This window comes from Hyperoodon ampullatus, assembly GCF_949752795.1.
Source record: "Hyperoodon ampullatus genome assembly, chromosome: 3".
NCBI classification, from domain to species: Eukaryota; Metazoa; Chordata; class Mammalia; order Artiodactyla; family Ziphiidae; genus Hyperoodon; species Hyperoodon ampullatus.
In genome coordinates this window covers 143,499,602-143,523,759 of record NC_136916.1, presented here as the reverse complement: position 1 = coordinate 143,523,759, position 24,158 = coordinate 143,499,602, and the positions used below count along the sequence as shown (strand labels likewise).

At 45.5% G+C, this 24,158-nt stretch overlaps 1 protein-coding gene across 2 annotated transcripts in view; it reads right to left on the bottom strand.

Annotated features, from left to right (window-relative positions):
* The window catches only part of LOC307050725 (protein farnesyltransferase subunit beta), a gene marked incomplete at its 5' end in the record, with an annotated part of 78,072 nt that overhangs the window by 32,282 nt on the left and 21,632 nt on the right, over window positions 1-24,158 (bottom strand). For both annotated transcript variants that reach the window (XM_079700930.1, XM_079700931.1), the window contains 5 exons: window positions 809-892; window positions 995-1,141; window positions 8,819-8,910; window positions 11,310-11,382; window positions 22,849-22,913. In XM_079700930.1, coding sequence (XP_079557056.1) covers window positions 809-892; window positions 995-1,141; window positions 8,819-8,910; window positions 11,310-11,382; window positions 22,849-22,913 — 461 coding nt within the window. The remainder of the gene's footprint in view (window positions 1-808; window positions 893-994; window positions 1,142-8,818; window positions 8,911-11,309; window positions 11,383-22,848; window positions 22,914-24,158) is intronic.

Below are 24,158 nucleotides of genomic sequence, written 5' to 3'. Positions count from 1 at the left end.
CTCCACAACTTTCATGTTTTTTTCTTCCCCTATACTTTCAAACCAATAGTTAAGCCAGAATATTAATCAACTTGTGTAGAGGAGAATACATTTACAAATAGGCAATAAGATGGCTTTGATACAGAAACCTCATAAAAATGTATTTATCAGACTAAAGAATAATAATCTGGTATAAAATCTCAATGATCCACACTGCCTTTGAATAATGACTAATTCAGTGAATTCCCTATATGCTTCATAGGCAACCTCCTGCCAGGTGAGTAAACTACTTGCTAGGTACTTATAATTCTTGAGAAAAGTGATCATTTTGAGCCAGCTGGTTCCATCAGTTCATGCAACTGTTTTTCATACACCCTACTGGTCCCTAAGGGTTTCTGCACCACCCAAAGCAATTCTCACACAGTTGTTAAACATTCTCATGATTTCATCAAATTCATTCAGAAAATATCTCCCATTCCCATGCCAGAGAGATGAAAGATTATATTACACTATACAGTTACATCTTACAGTATATCCTTTCATACCAAACAAATGTATTTTTCATTTTTAAAACAAAAGCATTTGATTTTGTTTCTGTGTTATTCATATTTTGGCATTTACATAAAAGAAGTCAAGTGACAGTGACCCCTGAGGACATCTGTGTCATATTTGCAGTGATTATGAACTGTGTCACTGACACTTTACTCTGCATGTCATTCGGTGAGACAAGGCAGCAGCTTCCCTGTGTTGTTCCCCGGGCTTGGTATCTCTGATGGCAGATAAACACGAGAATCTGATGACGCAGCAGCCTGAGAAAAACCCCACTCACCTCACGTCCACCTCACCTCCAACGTGCATGAGAAAAGAGCCATCGGGTTGCTTCAGCGAGTACAAATACTGGAGAAGCTTTTCTCTGAGAAACGAACAGGAGAGAGGCAGGAGATGGCGATGGTCAGTGCGCTGTCAGCAGGCGGGAGCCCAGCTGGGTGTCCAGTCCTGCTGGCTTTGACTGTACCTGTTAATGACATCATAGGCCTCTTCGGTGCCAATGATGCACAGCGCGTTGACTGCTGCGTACGTGGGCGCAAGGTGTGGGTACTGGCCAGGGCCCCCTCCAAAGCCACCTTCTGGGCTTTGACACAGCTCCAGGAACTGACACACGCTAGGTACACAGCCAAAGGGAAAGACAAGGTCAGACAGCATTAATTTCAAAACACCGAATTCCACCAGTCCATGCCTTTCCAAGCCTCCGCCCTCCTCAAAAGGGAAGAAACCTCCCCTCCCCACCTAGTGAATATATACTGAATACAGTTAACACCTGTGAAGGGCCTAATTCTCTAATGATAGCCTGATTCTCTGCTATCATCAGCTTTGTGTGCCCTCCTTTCTGAGTTTTGTATTTAAGCATTTGCCTAGTCGTGAAGCAAGGAACATAAGGCCGGGCAGAAATACACAGCCTTTCTTAGAACTGGGAGTAAGTCTCATGCTTCTTGACCTAATCTTTCCCATATTTTTCTCTCAATTTGCCACCCTGGATCTATGGAACCAGCCCATTCTCCTTGTCTCTAGGGTACCTCCCAGGCTTCGGATTTTGCCTAAATCATGGTGATACTCAATTGCTGGTCTAGAGCCATCACCTAGGCCTACCAGGAAAATTTAAAACGGTGCCTTCTCACCCCCATTGCCGTGTAAGCCTCAGAGGGCTACTGATTTTTACTCTGTTCACCGACAAGAAACAAGCTTCCAATGGAGTCTGCCTCCATGGTTAGGAGAATAAGAAAGAGGTGGGCTTCTGCTTGCTCCGCTCACTGTGGCAAACTTAAGCACTGCTGACTCCTATCACAGGAATGCATCCCAGGCTGTATGTAGGCTTCTGGAGAGTTTCTCACAGAGGCTCCAGCTCCTTCACTGAGGGAAGCTGTTTATTGAGGGTTGGCCTCCAAGCCTTTGCTTCCAAGCATGGCATCAGTCTGCCCAGAAGTTATCTTCTTGCTTTAAGTGAAACCAAGAGAACCCCTCTTTGTCTAAGGTCCTCTAAAGTTCATTGGAAAGGGGTGCCCCCGGAGGGTGCCCCCTGGTTCTCAAGCTGTTTCCGCACAACGTAGTGGATCACAGCTTCCTACTAGGACAAGTCCTCAGTTAAGAGAACCAGCTGCAAATCTGTGTCCTTCTAGTGCTCAGACAGTCTTCTTTTCCTGGACTCTTTTGTCTCATTTTTTCTTATCTACTGCTGCCAGAGAGATGGCACAGAGTCTACTTAATCTCCACTAAGACACAAGCTGATTGCGCCTCACCCACCTCATATTTGATGACTTTTGATTTCAGACCTGCCATTATCTGGGCAGGGACAGCCATAGAAAATGCTGCTGACTTCCTAGTAAAGCCCTGAAATCATCACAGGTTAAAAGCAATCCACACTCACTTCACGTTCCACCCACAATTTTACTGTAGGAAACACAAGGATTGAAACTGAAGTTGATAATCAGAGAAGGAAGACAGTTCTGTGACATGTTTTTAATAGCAATTAATTTTTGCAGAGAAAAATGAGTTTTTTACTAACATGTTTCCCAAACCCTCATCAATTCTTATCCTATTTCCCAGAAACAAAGAGCTAATAAACTCCTGGTCTAACAAAAGTTGGCTGCATTAGCGTACAAAAAGCTTTCTGATCACAAAAATAACGTTTTTTGGCTGACATAAAACTTAACAGCACATTTTAAAAAAGAAAAAGGAAAAGAGTCATCTAGTTATCCATTCCCTTCCCCAGCTCCCATGACAGAATTACGGCAAATGCAATACTCCTGACCCTGTAGCCTAAAGTCTGGAATGGGCTGGGATCTGAATGTACCAGAGACACCATTAAATCACCCCTCCACACCAACTGCCCCCAGCTGACAGGCTGCATCTGACTGACTGAGGGCTATGTGGGGAACAGGGGTTGGGCTCTTCTTGAGTCTGAGACACTTCCGTACTATAGAACATTCTGATCCAGAGTCTTTCCAACTTGTACCTTAAGGAACTGGCAAACTGACAGTGAAGCTACCAGCTGTCGTGAGCAGAACTCCTAGCAATTCTGAAAAGCAAAATGTGAATGATACTTCTAACGATCCAAAGGGGAAGAAAAACTTGTCTTAGAGACCAGAAATTTGCCAACTAATTTTAAAAATCACATGCGGGAAACACTGAGCAAACACCAAGAGTGGCACACTTTGTGAAAAACAAGTATTCATAAATCACTCATTTAGTCATATGACTGAAAGATCTAGTAGATCAATTTTCTTTCAAGTCAGCAAGGCGTTTCATCCTCGCTTACATGATGATTTCCAACAAAGTGGGAAACTATCTTCCAGGTCAGGGATTTAAAAACCCCAAATGTGTAGATGAGAATCACTGGAGGGCTAATAAGGAACACAGACCCAGACTTGCTGAAGCAGGAAAGAGCTGGGCCTCTGTATTTTTACCAAATTCCCAGGTGATGTGGATACACACGAAGTTTGAATACCACAAGTCTTTGCTGTATAATTAGAATCACTTTGGGGATGTTTAAAAAAAAAAAAAAAAAAAAAAACCCAAGCCTAGGCCACACCTAATACCAATTAAATCAGAGTCGCTGAGGGTGGGCCCAAGTGGCAATAGTTTTAAAGATTCCCCATGTGACTCCAATGTACAGCCAAGTATCAGTGCTTCTCAAACTCGAGTGTGCGTGGAAGTCACCTGAGTATCTTGTCAAACTGCAGATCTAATTCAGTAGAACTAAAGGGACCCGAGATTCTGCATTTCTAGCAAGCTCCCAGGTGATGGCAATGCTGCTGGTCTGGGGACCACATTTTGGGTAGCAATGTGATATATCTGCACTGTCCAATAGGTAGCCACTAGCCACATGAGGTTTTTTAAATTTCAATTTAAATTAATTAAATTTAAAATTAAGCTCCTCAGTCACACAAGCCACATTGCAACTGCTCAATAGCTACATGTGGCTAGTGGTTGCGATAAATTATAGAACATTTCCATTACCTTGTTGAGTTCTATTGGACACCACAGCTTTATCATTCAACTATTAAAAAGTGTGTAAAACCTGTAAGAGGATTAAGTTCAAAGCAAGATTATCGATAATTTACTTGGACTTTTAGGGGATGGTTGAGGACATCCCCTTAAAGTGGTTGATTCTGGACATCACTGTCACCAGTGTGGATGGAGGATTCAAAAGCATGCACAGTATATAAGCAAATAATACATAACGAGCAGGGAAACCCTCCAAGGAGAGAAAGCCCAGAATAATATAAAACAAATCAGAAGCCAATAAGAACAAAACAAATGAAACAGGTGTAAGTAGCAAGTAATATACTTAGAGATGGCAGGAGTAGGGGGATGAATAAAGCATATAAATATGAGAAATAACTAGGAACACAGCAGAAAAAGGACCAGAGGTTAGGGTCCAGGACTTGTAAACAATAAAGAAAATGCTTTTTCAAAGCATCATAAACATAGTATTGGTCAAAACTATATCTGGCTCAAGCCTCCATTTTCCAACTCAAAGGAATTTCAGAATAGAGTTGTAAAAATGGCTAAGTATACAAGTGATTAAAAGGCTTACCATTAGAGAAAACCACAGTGTGGAAGCTACTCAGCAAAATACCTCAAGTATACAAAGGGTAATTATGCAAACTTTCTAGTAAAGAAACAAAAATTGAAGCTAATCTGCAGCAAGAAGAATTTAGGTTAGATTTAAGAAAAACTTCAGCACCAGACAGGTTACCACAGATAGACTTAAGGCCTAGAATAAGTTAGAAAGATGATAGCTTTGGAAATAGGCACAGTCATCCTTGAGCAGATGACTCAGGAGCATATACGAAGGCAGGATGGATGACCTGACATCAGGCTAAGACATCTATGCTAAGTCTTCCGATTTTCATACTGTAAGACAGCTTCAGCTGATACAAGGGAAAGGAAAACTCCTTCCCTGGCAGAGGAGAGCAATGAACAGGGGAAAGACAAGCAGGCTCTCCTGTTGATTCCAGGAGGCCAGTGTCGCCCTGGGGAGGACGACAGGTTATCTGATTTCATCAAGAGCTGGCGATGCCTGGTGTGCTGCTGTTTTGGAAGTGTGGTCAAGTCTAAAGTTGGTTATTTTAGAGCAGGGTTTCTCCACCGTGGCACTATTGACATTCTGGACTGGATAATTCTTGGTTGTGGGGACTGTCCTGTGGAGGATATTTAGCAGCTTCCCCAACCTCCACCTTCTAGATGCCAGCAACACCTGGCCAAAAAACGCCCAGAAGACAAATGACCACGTAAGGTATCTTCACTGAAAGATAAGGAAACAAATTAAATTTAAAAGGAAAGATATTTCAGGAGCTATCCAGGGGACAAGCAACTAATAACCTTTCAAAAGGGAAATAATAAAACACTGACACATGAAAATTTAAATTTAATCTTTAGAAAAACTTTACGAGTGGAAAAGTCCTAAAACAATTTTTAAGTTAAAGATAGTTTTCAGATCTTACAGAAGCTAAAAGACCTAACAGTACAGTAGTTTCCCTGTGGTTTTCATTTTACCCTGTGTGTCTCATAAATGTAGCATTCAATAACAACGCGTGGGATTCTCATTAAAAGATGCTTCCTTTAGTTCTAAAATCATTAACAAAGCAAATGCACTTAGTCTGGTTCCAAAATATTAATTTACTTTAGGTAAACACATGTATAAATTTGTGGATACAATCTCTTAAGAGAGGCACACTAAATTCCTACCTATAAATATATTATTCTTGAAAGGTCTGAAACCAGCAGTAAAAGCCTGGCCTTGCTGGCTTTGGTCGGCAGTCACAGTAGCTGACAAAAGTGGTTTTGTCCACTAGAGGGAACTCAGCTTGTCATATTGTTCCCAGAACAAACAGAAGTACAACAGTGAACAAAATAGGAAAGAGAGAGAAACTTGCGTGTGTGTGTGTGTGTGTGTGTGTGAGTGAGTGTGTTGCACACTAGGCTGGGGAGGGGGAAGAGAAGACAGCAGAAAAATAATTAAACTCTACAGCTAAACTCAAGCTCTAGGTCACCTTAATATTTGTATAAAGAAGAGGGAAACCAAAAAAACCTAATCACATTTTCAAAGCATTTCTTTTCCCTGTGCAAAATAAATAAAAAGGCAATATCCAAAATCAGGTAGTCTTTTAAAAAAAAATCCCCATATTTTTATAGAAGTCATTAAGATTTCTGTTTCTTACTAAAAATAGTTTATTCCCTTATAAGCCAGAGCTACTAGGCTCTGTTCATTACAAATATTATCTGCACCTAGAATTAACTGCCTGCTAGGCACAGAACAAAGTACATTATTGGGAAGTCTAAGTAATTCTTTAAAAGTCTGTTAAATCAATGCTCAGAAGAACCATAGGTAAAGCTTTTAAGTTGGCTGTGAAACAGAAAATTTTGGTCATTAACTATCAAGTGGTTCTTGAAATCAGGACAAATCAGCTTTTTAGTTTTAAAACATTCTTGTAATTACAAAACAATAGTTTCATTGTAGAAATTTTAGAAAATGCAAATCAGCTTAAAAAAGAAAAGAAAAAAATCACCTTCAACCCCACCATCTGCACAAATAACTACCATGTGTGTATCTATCCTTGTTTTTTTCTATGCATAGAACCACCTTTATTTTTAATACATAAAAAATGAATCTTTACCTTTTTTCATTTAAATATCTTTCTATATAAATACATACATTTTTATATACAGATATACACATTTATATATATATATAAATTTTTAATTGAGGTATAATTGACATGTAACATTATATTAGGTTCAGATGATCTGACAACATTATGATTTGATATTTGTATATACTGGGAAATGATCACCACAATAAGTCTATTTAACACCTGTTAACTTTTACATTTTTACGTGGCTGCATAGTATTTCATTGTATGTATCATGACACAGGTACTTTACCTAAACTTTACACTTATAGCATACCCGACTGTTGATATTTAGGTTGTCTCCAATTGTTCAGTGTGAAAAGCCCTCTAAGGGGGTCCTCTCTTCCTATCTGATGTTGCCACAAAAGCTGCTCTGACACTTATTCCCTCAGAAAAGCCTTACATATAAGACGCCAAGTATACAACCTGGACAAAACTCAAAATCGATGCTGACCCGAGTTTTTCCACATCAAGAAGCCCCTTATCACCATCTTCCCACTTCAGACCGGTCTACGTCCACCTCTAGGGGGCATCCTTCCTGCTCCAAACCACTGCTCCTTTAGGGGGTATCTGCACTTCACTCACAAAATCCTCCCATGTCTTTTGTCTTCTCTCACATACGACTTTCCCATTCCCATTCCCCCAGCGTGCATCCTGATTGTGTATGTGGAGGACGGGGGGGAACTTCCCAAACAATCCACAACCCCCAACTGGTATTTCAAAAACACACAGGCCTTTATTTTGACAATTAAATTCCTGTTACTGCAGAAACTGTGTCCAACTCTACATCCAGAGCTAGAAGCAACTAGGCTTGCAGCAGCTCCGTGATGTGGAAGACAATGCATACTTTTCCTCTCCCTCTGAAAGCATCGTACACATCACAAGGGTTAATGGCCTAATTCTTTATTATCTTCCCTATCCACATTCATCACAAGACACCCTGCCCAGGAAGGCAAGAATGAGAGGTTATTGTTAAGACGGAATGAATGAGACAATGTGTGGCTCTGTTCTTCTGACCTGACAGTGTGACCCAGGCAGGGGGACTGCGGCCAGGGAGGGGTATGTGCTGGCCTCCACGCATCCCGGCACAGCTGCCCGTGTGCTGCGGGCAAACGAACCTGGCTCAGGGGCCTCCCTCTGACTCTCTCCCTCCGGAGCAGCAGCGGGAGAGATGAGGTCGAGGTGCTGCTGAGGGGACGCGATCTCTCTCAGTGAGAACTGGAGCATTAGATCCAATTCCTGGCGGCTCTCTGCTACCTCAGGTACCCCTCAGACTAGAGTGATGATCGGTTTCTTCTTTAAAATACAAACTATATGGGCTTCCCTGGTGGCGCAGTGGTTGAGAGTCCACCTGCCAATGCAGGGGACACGGGTTTGTGCCCCGGTCCGGGAAGATCCCACATGCTGCGGAGCGGCTGGGCCCGTGAGCCATGGCCACTGAGCCTGCGCATCCGGAGCCTGTGCTCCGCAACGGGAGAGGCCACAACAGTGAGAGGCCCACGTATCACCAAAAAAAAAAAAAAAAAAATACAAACTATGATGAGCGTCTAAGGATGAGAAGCCACACTGAGGACACCATCTGCACCAGCACTTTGGGAAGAATCCTAGTTGCTTAGATCTTTAACCATAAATCAGAAGCTTAGGAAAACGATGTCATGACATTTGTACACCAAGACGGTAACACATCCACTGCCATCAAGAGCCATACTCCCAGGCATTGGTGAGGAGGGACTTCTATGGACGTGTTTACAGAAAGCAAAGACATTTTTGTCCATTGGGTTGCCACGCGTTTCCCCACAGAAGCTATTCAAATGCATACTGTACTTTCTGGCAAAATCATATTTCTCCAGAGTTGATGATGAAGACTTTTCTCAAAGACCAGAGCAAGAGCCAAAAGAAAAGGCCACAGAAGAGACAGAATCCTTCTCTTGGGAGTTCAAAGTCTTATTCTACCTGTGAGCATACAATGGGCTTCTGAAGTGGAAGAGTTTCAGGAAGTTACTGGAGGTCAAGAGAAGGGCAACGGTGTCTTTGTAGTGCTCTGTGGTTTTCATTCAAAATAAATAAAACAGAAACGAAACAAAAAGAACCCCAAAGTCAAAATACAATTTCAGAGAACACCCCGGGTTCCCCAAAGCCAGACTCACTCTGTCGCCACCATCTGGGGAATGGGTTCATCTAGGAGTTCCAAGCTGTGCAGGATCCAGTAGCAGAGCCATGGGCGGCTGGCATCCAGACACTGCAAAAGGAACAGGGCAGAAAACACACCCCTTATTCAGAATCATTCCAAGACCTTGCTGAAAAGGCAGCAGGGTCTCCAACTGTTCAGTGTGAAAGGGGAGACATCTGTCTCCCTCCTGGCAGCCTGGCAAGGAGGAGGCGGACAACCTATGAACAATCAGTGAATGAAGGACACTTTGCCTGGTGGCCTTAGCCAGGAGCTGAAATGACCATATGTGAGAAAAGGACAATGGGACAAAGGAGTTTAACCTGAATCCAATGGGTCCTTCCCTCACAGGCATCCAAAGAAGCCAAGCAGAGGACTTCTCACACGCCAGAAAGTTAAGTGCTACTATTTTCTCAGTGCAGATCCAAGAAGATACACAACCTCAGGAAGGGATTTGCTGGAGTAACTCATTCAGTAAGTATCTCCTCATGCCAAGCTCTGGCGGCACAGTAATGAGTAAAATTCAGTTCCTACTCTTAAGATACTTTGTTTAGGATGTGTGTGGTTTTCTGTAGAGGAAGAGGGCAATTAGAAAGACATGTAAGGGGCTTCCCTGGTGGCGCAGTGGTTGAGAGTCCACCTGCCGATGCAGGGGACACGGGTTCGTGCCCTGGTCCGGGAAGATCCCACATGCCGCGGAACGGCTGGGCCTGTGGGCCATGGCCGCTGAGCCTGCGCGTCCGGAGCCTGTGCTCCGCAACGGGAGAGGCCACAGCAGTGAGAAGCCCGCGTACCGCAAAAAAAAAAAAAAAAAAAGACATGTAAGTACAAGTGCCTCTCTGGAACACGGCAGAACAAAACTAATGCACACATATACCTGGATAAACGCTAATAATGGGCACATGGAAGAAACTGACTACCTCTGCCTGGGGAGCTGGGAAAGGTTTCCAAAGGTGACATGTGAGCAGGTCTTGATCCTAACTCAAGCCATAAATATTCAAGCATTCAAGGCTAGGCGGGCAGGCAGTATTACTGCCCCAGTTTTACACATCCAAAGTGTATAAATGAGATCCAGAGAGATGAACTTTTTCCAGATTACAGAGAGTAAATGTCAGAGATAAGACAAGACTGCCGGTTTCTAGACTCTCAGTCCAGTGCTCTTTCCATTGGCCCAAACTGCCCTCTTCATAAATGTGCACATAAATGTGCTAGCTCCCCACCTGGGGGCAGCTGGTGTGGTGACAGAAGACACTGCTATGGGTTTCAGTGCCAGCTCCTCCTCTCACTAGCTATGTGCCTTTGAGCAAATACTTAATCTTGCCATGCTTATTTCCTTATCTATGAAGAAATAAAGACTTACCTACCCCCTGGATAGCTGTGAGGATTAAATGAGACAATGAACAGCAAGCTTTTAGCGCACTTTTCAGTGAATTGTTAGCTGTCATGGTATTAACTGTATCAGGGTTGCCTGGACCCTAATCGTTGAGGATTGAATACTGAAAGTCCACAGGCCAAACGTAACCCAGGGATGTGTCCTGCTTGTTCCCTGTAGTGTTTTGTTTGTTTAATTAGAATTGGTTGTAACATTTACATGTTGAGAGATCCACAGAGAAATCTGAATTTCTGGCTTCATCTGAAAAAACAAGAGATCTGGCAACCCTGGGTCTGCACTGCTGTTTGGCAGCAACTGGGTCCTCTGCTTTGCCTCAGTTCCACCCCGCACACCCTCCCCCAACCAAGCCCGCATCTCTCGTTTATGCTACCCGCTTGGGTCTATAGGCTCAAATTCCTGATGTAAATAATCAAATGTAGAACCCCCCAATAAAAGCAAACTAAAAGCAGAGCTGCTGTATGTAAAGTGGGGCAGGGAAACTGGCGGCCTCTGGTTCACATTTACCCTCTGGCTGCTACTCACCCCTATTCCCAACACCCCTCCCCTCCACCTCCGCTGCCCTCCCCTGAGCCCCTCTCTGGACCCCTAGGGCTCTCAGGTATATTGATTTAAGATCCACTCCACGTTTGGGCATTTTTTTCAGTGTTAAACTGCAGGACTACCCTCTGGGACTTATATACTGGTCCTTTGGCCAGTAGAGAAATTAGATCAGCTTACAGGGCCAAGGGGTGGGGATGAACAGGTATCTAGACCACCTTTTAGTGGTCAAGGAGTGTCTAGAAGAACAGCATGTGAACCCCCCTCAGCCACGATGGGGGTGAAAGCCCCACCCCATCTGGGGCCTCCACTAGCTCTGAGGGAGGACAAGACTAGAGACTGGGTTCTGTCCTTTCGGAAGCAGGAGTCCCGGCTCTGTGGGGCAGAGCTGCTGCAGAGCCGGTGCCCACCAGAGCCACACAGGACGGTGAGTGAATCTGCGACAGGGCAAGCCCATAGTGTCTTTTACATCCAAACAGTAAAAAAGGAGAAAGATCTGACTGATAATTTGATAGAGAAAGCTCCTGGGCAAGGTGTTTACCTCGTAGGCATCTGTCAGCTGTCGGAGGCCTCTCTTCAGATAATGGAAGTGCTTCTCCCTCTGCAAAATAAGCCTGGAAAGATAAAGAGCTTTGTAAACCTACTCTAACAGCCTCGGCTTCCCCCACTACAGAACACGGTATGCACACGCACACACTCACTCACACCTTCTGGTCATCCCCCTACAGTCAATGAGTAGAAAACAGCAACTTCTTTAGCTCCCCAGGGCGGCTAAACCAGAGAAGAGAGGCCAGCCTCTGACCGTCCTTAATGTGTCTGGAAATGGCGCTGGCAAATGTTTGGGGCGGGGCTTCCCTGGTGGCAGTGGTTAAGAATCCGCTTTCCAATACAGGGAACACGGGTTCGAGCCCTGGTCGGGGAGCTAGGATCCCACATGCTGCGGGGCAACTAAGCACGCGCGCCACAACTACCGAGCTCACGCGCCTCAATGAGAGCCAGCCTGCGTGCTGCCAACTGTGGAGCCCACGCCCTCTGGGCCCCAACAAAGAGCCCGTGCGCTGCAACGAAAGATCCTGCATGCCTCAACGAAGATCCGGCGTGCCGAAACAAACACACGGCGCAGCCAAAAAATAAATAAATAAATAAACAAACAAAATGTTAAAAAAAAAAAATTAGGGCTTCCCTGGTGGCGCAGTGGTTGAGATTCCGCCTGCCGATGCAGGGGACACGGGTACGTGCCCCGGTCTGGGAAGATCCCACATGCCGCAGAGCGGCTAGGCCCATGAGCCATGGCCGCTGAGCCTGCGCTCCGCAACAGGAGAGGCCACAATAGTGAGAGGCCCGCGTACTGCAAAAAAAATAAATAAATAAATTCGTGCAGCCAAAAAATAAATAAATAAATAAATAAATAAAATGTTAAAAACAAACTCTCCTTCGTGGCCGGTAGCTTTGGGCTAGAAATGCCACTGTGAGCACACTTAGCCAGGCAGTAACAAACCACCCAGAAAGTTCCTCCAGGGTCTAGCTGAGAACAGATACCTTGCAGCTCCCCATCCTGTAAGCAATTTAAATCTGAGCCTCGCCACTTCCCTGATTTGGTTAGCCTCTGTCGTTCTGGTCATTTCTTATGGGGTCACTTCTCTGAAGTCTGTGGTTTGTACCCTGCCTGCCCCTCACTCATCCGTCTAGTGTTCCCTCCCCGAAATTCCACCTCCCACATGCTGACCCACAGCCCTGGCCTGAGGATCATGTCTGTATTCTGCAACCAGTCGCTCTCCTCAGCCCTGATGTCAGCAACACTGGCTCTAAGATGGACTGTGCTGGCCATGGCCACCTGCACAGGCAGGCAGAGGACAGGGGCTGCGCTTCTCGCTGGGTCTTACAGAAGGGGTCTGTGTGATTACGGAAGGAAAGAAAAAAGTAAAGAATTTAAGACATTCACTGTGCTTGCTGATTCCAGAAATAAAATGAAAGAAGAACCACTCTCTTTCCTAGGTATTCAATTCAACAATTGTTTATTGAACTCCCACTGTACTGTGCCCAGAAGAAGGAGTCTTTACTTCAAAAAGTCTTCTAATTCAGTACTGGAAATGAGATAAGGACATAAGCGGCTACAAAATGAGGAAAACTGGGTAGTTTTCATAAAGGGAAAACAGATAAAATACTAGAGGCTCTAAAGGGTTTGGGGGAGGGCATCTCATTCAGAAAACAACGATCAGGGAAGGTTGTGTGAACAGGTGGAAGTTGAGGTAGGGGCCCTGGAAGAAGGAGAATATTTTAACAGGCAGAGGACGTGAGGAGTTGGTGGGAGGACAGTTTAGCCAGAAGGAACAAAGACAAAAGGAACCGACCAGGGCCGTCCAAAAGAACTTCCAGTGATGATGGAAGTGTCTTTGTCTGTGCTGTCCAATAGGTAGCCACGAGCCACATGTGCGTACTGAGCACTTGAAATATGGCTAGTGTGACTGAGCAACTGAATTTAAAACTTTATTTAATTTTAATTAATTTACGTTTAAACAGGTACAAGTGGCTAACGGCTACTATATCATGCAGACAGGTATAAAGCGTGCAGAGGGAGTGCAGGTCGGGGATTTGGCCTGGCTATTAGGAATGAAAGAGGAATGGTCAAGAAGGCAGCTGAGGCCCTTTTTACAGGGATCTGGGATGCCAGCTGAGGAATTTAACTCAATTTAATACGCAAAGGGAATTTGAGACAACATGGATGGAACTTGAGGACATTATGCTACATGAAATAAGTCAGATAGAAAAAGATAAATACTACACGATCTCACTCATATGTGGCACTCTAGGGTTTCCACCAAAAAAACAAAAAACAAACAAAAGCCCTGAGCTTGTGGATACAGAAAACAGACTGGTGGTTGCCTGAAGTGAGAAGTGGAGGGGGAGGGCAGTGAAATGGGTGAAGGGGGTCAAAAGGTACAAACCTCCAGTTATAAAATAAATAAGTCTGGGCTTCCCTGGTGGCGCAGTGGTTGAGAGTCTGCCTGCCGATGCAGGGGACGCGGGTTCGTGCCCCGGTCCGGGAGGATCCCACATGCCGCGGAGCGGCTGGGCCCATGATCCATGGCCGCTAAGCCTGCGCGTCCAGAGCCTGTGCTCCGCAACGGGAGAGGCCACAACAGTGAGGGGCCCGCGTTACACACAAAAAATAAATAAATAAATAAATAAAAATAAATAAGTCATGAAAATGTAACGTACAGCACAGTGATATAGTTAATAATACTGTACTGCGTACTTAAAAGTAGCTAGGAGAGTGGATCTCAAAAGTTCTCAACACAAGAAAAAGAATTTATAACTATATATGGTGCTGAATGTTAACTGGACTTACTGTGGTGACCATTTTGCAATACATACAAATATTGAATCATTACGTTGCACACCTGAAATGAATATAATGTTATGTCAGTTATACCTCAATTTAAAAAAATAGGCAAAGGAAAATCCTGAGGGTTTTCAGCTGAGAAAAAATGACCAGAACTGTAATTTAGAAAAATTATCTGACCACAGTAGGTATTCAATATGTGTTTACAAACTGTACTGATGAAAGCACTAAGTGGGGAGAGAGATGAGGTGGGTAGACAGGGTAAGATGCTGTTAAGAGTCAACCAGGTGGGGCTTCCCTGGTGGCGCAGTGGTTGAGAGTCCGCCTGCCAATGCAGGGGACACGGGTTTGTGCCCCGGTCTGGGAAGATCCCACATGCCGCGGAGCAGCTGGGCCCGTGAGCCATAGCCGCTGAGCCTGCGCGACCGGAGCCTGTGCTCCGCAACGGGAGAGGCCACAATGGTGAGAGGCCCACGTACCAAAAAAAAAAAAAAAAAAAAAGAGAGTCAACCAGGTGGGAAGAATTAGAGTTCTGAGGGCTCCACCTAGCACGGTGCCCAAGACAAGCTGACTGTGGACAGGTGGACTCTAAAGCACTGGAAGTGTATTCAGGTGGGGATGTCAGTCACATCTCTGGAAACCCATGTGAGACCCTGGAGAGGGATCCAGGTGACACAGACGAACTGGGAATCATTTATCTGCAAGCAGGTGACAGGTGAAGCTGCAGGAGTAGAGGACAGAGCAGAGAGCAAAGTTTGAAGGCAGAACTGAGGGAAGTCCCATCTGTAAGGGCTTGGAGGACCAGGAGCCAGAGGAGAGAGGTAAAGAGCAGTGCACAAGCAGAGGAAGGCCAAAGGCAGTGTCGCCTCACAGGCAGAGCAGGAGGAGAGAATTTCACGGAGGTTTTTGTTTGTTTGTTTTTGTTTTTCCGGTACGCGGGCCTCTCACTGTCGTGGCCTCTCCTGTTGTGGAGCACAGGCTCTGGATGCGCAGGCTCAGCGACCATGGCTCACGGGCCCAGCCGCTCCGCGGCATGTGGGATCTTCCCGGCCGGGGCACGAACCCGTGTCCCCTGCATCGGCAGGCGGACTCTCAACCACTGCGCCACCAGGGAAGCCCTCACGGAGGTTTTTAACAGCGGCAAACAGTGCAGTAGGAGTGAGGAAAAAGAGGACAAACTACAAAGTGGCTGGTGACCTTCAAGAGAGTTCAGGGAGTGAGGAGAGCAGATTCCAGATCATAAAGAAGAGATGGTCAGACTCAACTTCTCTTTCAAGGAGGTCCAGGGGTCAGGGCTCAGTGAGCACAGGGACAGGCGGGCTTTAAGCACTGGAGGTGTATTCAGGTGAGGGCGTCAGGAGGAGAGGTGAGTCTGAAAATAATGAATGAGTCTACATTCTCAGAGACAGAAACAATGGGACAGTGTGAAGTTAGACAAACAGAGGACTCTGAAGTGGGGAAGAGGGAAACCAGGGAAACGTGGGACGGCCTCGGTTTTCTCAGGAATTAGGAAGCAAGACCTGGGAGAGTGTGCGTTGGCCGTAATGGGGAATATGTTAGGAAATCTACACAAGATGAATGAAGGATGATAAACCGGAGTGAAGGCCCAGCTGAAGCTGAGGAGTATAAACTTTTGATGAAGCCATTCAGAAGGCACAGTTGTACGATTTTTTTTCTTGGCAATCTTGCTAGGACCCTTTAGCAGAAGCAGCGACAGGGGTACTGCGGTCAGGGTTCGTAAGATGGGAAGAGCAGAAAGGCTGAGGTGTGAGGGAACGGAATGAGATCAGCGCACAGCTGAAGAGAGCACACCGCGCGGCCTGGCTCCGGATGGGCAGGCTGAGTGTGGCCAGCATAGGTGTGATGGACGAGAAAAGCCAGGAGGGCGCAGGAGACCGTTAACAGGGCAGGCAGGGACCCACTCAAGAAGTGAGAGGAAGCTGAGAAACCCAATCCAGGTGAGGGCAAGCACAGAATTTGGAGGCAGAACTCCTGACTTCTAACTATGACAGGATCAAGTCCCAGAGGGTTTTCTACAGGTCAGTTCTTGGCAGTCTGAAAAATAGTCAGAGGAATTTGAAAACGCCAAATACCCTGGGATGCTAAGCCACAGAGGAGAGAAGGGAAAATACTCTGTTCCAATAAAGAGAACACTTTCCACCTCATTTAAAATGTCGGGCAAGACAGCATTAAAGGTTTCTTGTGAATAAAATTTTGTGATCCTAAGTGTAATGCTGGGGAAAGGGACCAGGTATTGACTGGAATTCCCTGTTGGGTCTGCCTGCCTACTGCATACCCTATAACCCCGTGAAGGGAGCGCACATCTAGCTTCAGCACCTGGGCCCAGCACAGAGCAGGCTCTCAACATGTACTGTCGAATGAACAAGAGAAAGAATAGAGGAATGGTAGCGTCAGTTTCTGACTAGCCAAAAGAGACTTCTCCCTGGGTATGTGTCCTGTCAATTAAAAAGAATGACAAACCTCAAAGGGAAAGTTAAAATGTGAGCAAGCAGAGAGGGCAAGGAGGGGTTGGTTAGATTGCAGATGGCATCCACTCTGGCTCAGGGGTGCTTCCTATCAGTCTCTCAGGGGGTCACACATGCCACACTGCAGGAGACCCGTCAGCCAGGGGTTAAATTTCCCTGGAGGACTCAGTATTTCTAGAGAGCTGAATTAAGCCACAAACAAATCCTTCCCCTTTTTGTGGGGAAAAGAAAAAACCAACCCCGGAGAATGAACCCTTTCCCTTGTCTTCTCACTCCTCTCATTTGACAAGGGGCTTGTCAGTCCTAGGAAATGAAAGACCTCAGAGGCAAAGGGTTTTCTGTGTGTAGGGAGGAAGAGACTCTGGCTACTCCTCAGGATCCTGAAGTGACAAGAAGCTACCTGAAGCCTCACCTGACCAGAAACATCTAACTGAAAGAAGCTTCAGGCACCTTTTCTGCAGCTCTGAGTTGGTCCCTAGAGGTGGGACCTGAGGCAGCCCAAAGGGGGCTCCCCAACAGCTCTCCTCCCACCCCGAACCTCCCTCACAGATAGCCAGGCCCTGGGAGCCCTGCTAAGAGGGAACTAGCGAATTCCTTTAGCTGGTTTCATCTGAAGACCAACTTTAGCCACAAGCAGGGGAAGAGAAATTTCTTTCAGTGACTTTTTCCACAAGGGAAACTGTCCTTTCACTTTCATCCACTTAATCATAAATCTCGGGAAATGTTTGTTTATCTAGAGCTTCAAGGGCCACAATGCTGATTGAATTTTAACTTCTTCTTTGAGGTTTATGATTCTTTTAAATTGAAGGGACATATATCCAGTTTCTTTTGGTCCACCAGAGACTGTACTAAAAGCCTGACTGTTATGGACTAAATTGTGTCTCCCCCCAACCCCAAATTTCATATGTTGAAGCCCTAACCCCCAGTGTGACTGCATTTGAAGATAGGACCTTTAAAGAGGTATTTAAGGTTAAATGGGACCTGGTGATCCTATAAAAAGAGTAAGTGACACTGGGGAGGAATCCACACAGAGAAAAGGCCATGTGAACACACAGTGAGAAGGCGGCCTCTGCAAGCCAAGGAGAGAGACCTCAGGAGAAACCAACCCTGCCAGCACCCTGATCTTGGAATTCCAGCCTCCCAAACTGTGATAAAACAAATTTCTGTTGTTTAAGCCACCCCATCAGTGGTATTTGATTACAGCAGCCCTAGCAAACTAATACTCTTACCATTCTTTTATTCTAAAGTCACCTCTAGATCTAAAACTCTTTTCTGTGTAGGGCGTTAGAAAAGAAAAGCTAGAGCTCTTTCCCTTTCCTTTCTGAATAATTCAGCCCCAAAGCCATTCAACTAGGTGGAGCAGAACAAGCCAGGCTCTGCACAGGAGTGGGGTGGCAGGGCACACTGCCAGGCACGAGTGCTCAACTGGCTGAGGAGGGCATCTGTGTGGCTGTGGAGAGAGGGGTGGGAGATTGGGACACACAGGAATGACCAAATAAATACATATATTTAGGATATGGGCAGTCTGGTTCCACTGTTGGAGAAGTAACTCAGAAATACTTGTGCACCGTGCAGCATGTACAGTACAGTCCCATGCCCTCACCAAGCTCCAGTCACACTGCCTTGGGTGCACTCTGCTCTTTTCAGTCTCAGAGCTGTAGCTCATGTTTTCCCTCTGCCTGGAAAAGCCCCACCACCTCCTAAACTGGCCAATTCCTACTCACCCTCCGGGTCTCAGCCTAAGAGTCACTTTCTCTGAGAGGCCTCTGCTACAGACTTCATGTCTACGTGCCTCCAAAACTCTTATGTTGAAATCCTAATCCCCAGTGTGACGGTATTAGGAGGTGGGGACCTCTCTGCATGGTGATTAGGTGGTGAGGGTAGAGTTCTCATGAAGGGATTAGTGCTCTTACAAAAGAGACCCCAGAGCGCTTCTTCCGCCAGGTGAGAATACAGTGAGAAGATGCCATCTATGAACCAGAGGGGCGGGTCCTCACCACACACCAGATCTGCTGGTGCCTTGATCTTGGACTTCCCAGGCTCCAGAACTGTGAGAAACAAACGTTAAGTCACCCGATCTACAGGAAGTTGCTACAGCAGCCCAAATAGACGGAGACACCTTCCCTAATTTACATCCAACCTAATTTATACCCTCCCTGTTACTCTCTCTCGGAGCGCCACGTTCCCTTCTTCAGACAGTTACCCCCGGGCTTTCCTGGTGGCGCAGTGGTTGAGAATCCGCCTGCCAATGCAGAGGACACGGGTTTGAGCCCTGGTCCGGGAAGATCCCACATGCTGCGGAGCAACTAAGCCCGTGCGCCACAACTACTGAGCCTGAGCTCTAGAGCCCGCAAGCCACAACTACTGAAGCCCGCGCACCTACAGCCCGTGTTCCGCAACAAGAGAAGCCACCGCAGTGAGAAGTCCGTGCATTGCAACGAAGAGTAGCCCCCGCTCGCGGCAACTAGGGAGAAGCCCACGTGCAGCAACGAAGACCCAACGCAGCCAAAAATAAATAAAAGAAAGAAATTTATTTTAAAAAAAGACAGAGAGAGACAGTCACCCCTTGGTAACTATGTTCTTTGAATTCATTTGTTTAACAACTACTTTCCCCATGAGACTGAGAGCCCAGCAGGAGCAGGACCTGGGTCAGCCTTGCTCACCCTGTTCCCAGCAGTGCCTGAGCCCCTAGATACTGCTGCCAAATGGGTGAAGGAATGAATGACTTTAAAGGAACACAGCAGACCGAATGACAGCAAACACACTCCCTCCCCCTAAACGTGGACCATCCCTGAGACTCATGCCTTTGTTTGTGACAGATGAGAGAACAGGGATTCAGTCCATTGTTGGCTGCTGGGAGGGTTTTAAACCCACTAAAGCCAGGGGCTTCTCCAGTCAAAAAGTAAGCCTCTGGGGCTTCCCTGGTAGCGCAGTGGTTGAGAGTCCGCCTGCCGATGCAGGGGACACGGGTTCGTGCCCCGGTCTGGGGAGATCCCACATGCCGCGGAGCGGCTGGGCCCGTGAGCCATGGCCGCTGAGCCTGCGCGTCCGGAGCCTGTGCTCCGCAACAGGAGAGGCCACAACAGTGAGAGGCCCGCGTACCGCAAAAAAAAAAAAAAAAAAAAAAAAAAAGTAAGCCTCTGGCACATAAGCAGTAAGTCACTTGAGAGAGGGTGGGAGGGAAGATGAACTTACTTGTATGAACCTTGGACAGAACAACAGTATGAAGGACCACATCTTTTAACTGCTCAGGATTTGGAAAACGCCAAAGCATCATCACATACAGAAATGGCAGAAAACATGGAAGCTGAGCAGGTGCCCGTATGAAAACTGCTTTGAGAGCTTAACTCAGAGCATTTTGGCTTCAGAGCAACTGCCAACACTTAACCGTTAGTGCTCTATTAGCATTATCAATATTTCCCCCTTACAAGGAGCACCAGTCTACTTTTTCCCAAGAAAAAAACAATTTTTTGTTTGTTTGTTTTTTGGCCACGCTGCACAGCTTGAGGGATCTCAGTTCCCAGACCAGGAACTGAACCTGGGTTACAGCAGCGAAAGCCCGGAATCCTAACCACTAGGTCACCAGGGAACTCCCCGACAATTTAAAACTTTTGTGTGAGTGTGTGAGTGTGTGTGTGTGTGTGTGTGTGTGTGTGGTTTATGCATTTCAGGTGTCTTACTAAAGCTAATATAATACATGGAAAAGGGTAAATTCATAAGCATGTGAAACTGTGAGAATGACTAAGCACAGGGAAAGAAAAATTAACTTTTATGGGAAAGCAGGATACTGATAAACAAAACTGTTCAAAACATGGTCCAAAAGCTCCTTGGGAGGGACCACCTCACTCCAGGAGAGAATGCATGTTTCACAGTCTGAGAATGAGGAAAATGGGGAATAAACTGTAGAATGTAACAGCATTCAGCTTCAGCCTTGAATTTCAGCCCAATCTTCTATTTGGCAGTGGCTCTGAAAGGCTGAAGAGATGGATGCCTCGCTCAGCATCATTCCTGGCATCCCTGGACCTGGGCATGGTCAGTGATCCTGGGAGTGTGTGTGATTCTGCCACATCTGATCAACAGCATGACCTCAGAAACACAAACAAGCCATGTCACCTAGATTAACTGCTCTATCTGAATATTCACTTTAGCTAACAAGGAAGTTCTGTTCCTGCAATATAATACTAGACTTTTAAAATTTGACTACTAAAATGTTAAATAGTATAATTGCGATAGTAATTTAAAATGCTGATAAATTTTCATATTTATTCTTAAACCCCAGAAGTTCATTCTATGGTGAAGATGTTTGGCTCCAGCCTTATATTGATAAGTTGATTTACATTCTCAGCCAATTGGCCACAGTGTGTAATATCTCTAATATTAATTAGCCTGCTGTGACATAAGATGCTAATTAGCATCCTTTAAAACACTCATTTTCATAGGCAACAATGACAAAATGGGAAATGTCAGATTCCTGACATAAACCCAGAGCCCTGGTATATTCTATTTCCACAAAGGATACAAACCCAACAGAAACATTTTTGTTTGCCACCCACACCTGACCTAAGACCTATGAATCAGGGGATTTTACTCCTTTACTGTCCTCTACCACCACTCCCAAAACACAGCTTCCTCCCAGATTGTAACCTCCTATTCTCCTTCCCATCTCAGTAAGAATAAAAGGAAAGTCCAAGGGCTCTGTTCTGATGGTGGGTGAAAAAGGAATGTCAAATGATCAAAGGTCCCTTTGGAAATACAGAGGATATGTGTCCACAGAGCTGGAGACAGGGCATAGTGACTCAGAGCACAATCAGGTGAGTCATCGCGATGCAACTCTAACCACAAACCCCTCCTGAAGCCACCATGCCCCTCACCATCACCAAGTCCTACCACCTCTGGGGAAACAGCCTGTACTGGGCAGAGAGCTCCTTCTCCCAGAGCTGTTTACACAAATGGTGTCATTTGCTAAGCTCCAACTGTGGCTCACGACAAGAGCAATAATTCATTTATTGAGGTCTGGGCTATGGATTAAAGTAAAAATTTAGGTTAGCAGTTTGGAAGAAGACTCCTCTGGTTAGTTGATGCTTTCCTTTTCTGCTCCAGGGAAGAAAGATGAAGAGAACTTTTCCACCTGTCTTTCCATTTTTCCAACTGTTTTCTGCCTTGGCTAATCAGAATATTTTAACTAAATTTCTTCTCATGGAAATAAGGGCAAAATGGAATGGTGGCATAAAAAGACACAAAGTTAACTCAGGCTAGAAATATCTGTAATGCTCCAGTAAGCAGAAGTACCCCGAGACTGACTTGCCAGGAGTTAATGTGTTAGGAGGCCTCAGGAAATTGGGAGACATGATAAAGGAGGTCAGGCTGGACCTCAGACCCTTCAGCTTCCCATCCAGAGAGAATCAGCCAGCAGCCCAACTAGACTACGTCCAGAGACTGTCAAGGAAAAGTGCTATAACATTAAGATAAAATAATGACCAAACACAATTTGGACTACTGATCAGGAAAGATAACACAGGACAGTTTCAGAGAAGCAATCTGTGATTAGAAGAGAAATGCTAATAAATGAAATAACCTTATGAAATTCTAGTGTGATACATTACAAAATTGGGGGAAAAAAGAGAAAATGAAGGTTCAAATTAATAAGTTTCTGCTTATAATTCTTCTTTTGGAATTTCTGACATCAAAGAGCTCAGAAGGCTTCAACTTACTAAGCACCAAGGAAAACAAAAGGCATTTTATTTCTCACTTGCAATGTCGCCCTTGGGAATCTGCTGCACAATCACCAGTAAAGGCCAGGCTGGGAGAAGCTCAAACTTCTCACATTTTCCCAGTCAAGTCATAATATACATCAAAGGAATCCATCCTTTGCCATCCCCCTGGACCCTACATCTGTTTCAAAGTGTTATATGAAAAACTTGAGAGTTCTGAACACCAGTGCAGCAGGTCAGAACTAAGCTTCAAGATCATGAACTTCCTCTCTCCACCTTCAGAGCTCAGAGTTCAGGCCCTGAGGGCATCCCCATGTAACACCTGATGGCTCAGTTCAAGTGAGCAGCTCCTCTAGACACTATTCCAATAGTGGCAGGAGCTGGGGTCAGGAGCATCTCCAGGGAGCCAGAAGGTCAGGGAACACGAGCCTCACAGCGGGCTCATCCCCTGAGGTTGGACAAGCTCAAGGAGGAAAGAAGAAAGGCTCCCATGGGAGATGGTATTTCCCAGATCCCCTCAAACACTTAACCACAGCTTACCTTGGTACAAGGTGGTTGAACCTGTAAGAACTGAAGACCTCTTGGATCTTTTCTTCTACTTTTGCCTGGTAAGGATGCAGGAGATGGGAGAGAGAAAACAAATACAGATGAGACCTTTATCAACTTTACGTTCCTATTGTCACAAATGCCTACTGGCTAGAGTTCCTTGGTGTGACTTTGTACCTCACAGCATAACAAGACTGCATTCAGGGGCTGGGCAGGATGACAGGCTTGGGACAAGGACAGAGAGAGAAACAATGCCCTGTACCACATTAGCATCACAACCGACTTCTCCGGTAAACGAATCCATGATATCCAAACTAATGGCGATTCTGGAGTTTGGGACCCTGGCACCAGTTACTCAGGGAGCAGGTGAAGATGGACCCCTTTTGCTTGAAAGACCTGTTCTTGCCTGCTCTATGACATTGTTTAGGTGTTCGTTAACCGGCCATTCTCAAATATGCAATTAATTTCCGCCAAGGGTCCTACTTCTTATTGTCAAATTTAATGGTTTAAATATAGATTGAACAGTATTAAAATCCCCAAAGGGATTTATAGGAACATCAATCATGGAAACACCAAAGAAATAGCACATCTGGTCATTGGACCTGTGTCACACACCAGACTCCACAGTCCCATAAAACAAAGGATCTCGGAAAGTCAGGTCACAAAAGGAATGAGATGACCTGTCTCCTCTGAAGATCACACCATGATGTGGTCACACAGCACAGCTTCTGTAAGGAAGGGGTACGGCAGTGCAGGAGGGGGCTGGTCAACGGGATACAGGGTTTCACCTTCACGGCCATCCCTGCTTTGTGGTGAGGCAAGTCCTTGCTGAGATTTCAAGATATATAATAATGTCCTCTCTGGGAAATATCAAAAATGCATTATTTGTTTCTGAAACACCTGAGTTAGAGCTTCCAGTCCCTTTGACAAGTGTGCAAAAATCACGATGAGGGGAGCAGTGATGTGAATCAGCTAAAATGGCAGCCCATCTAAAATTCATTTATATTTGGTTTTAGGATATGCTTTGGTATTTGCCTTTGAACATGAGTTTCAGGGATTATCTGGCCAAGAATTTATAATACTTCAAAAAACAGACTGAAGTCACTGTGAGAATTCGACTCAGAAGAAGTAAGAAAGTTCTCCCAGACCCCTCACGATGCTTTCTCCATGCCAGACACCGATGTGGGACTAATACAAAGCACCAGCCTAAATGAAACACAGACTGCATTTTTCAGACGTGCCTTCCTTGGCTATACATTGAAAGGGATAAAAAAAAAAAATACGAGAAACATATGTCAGGAAGA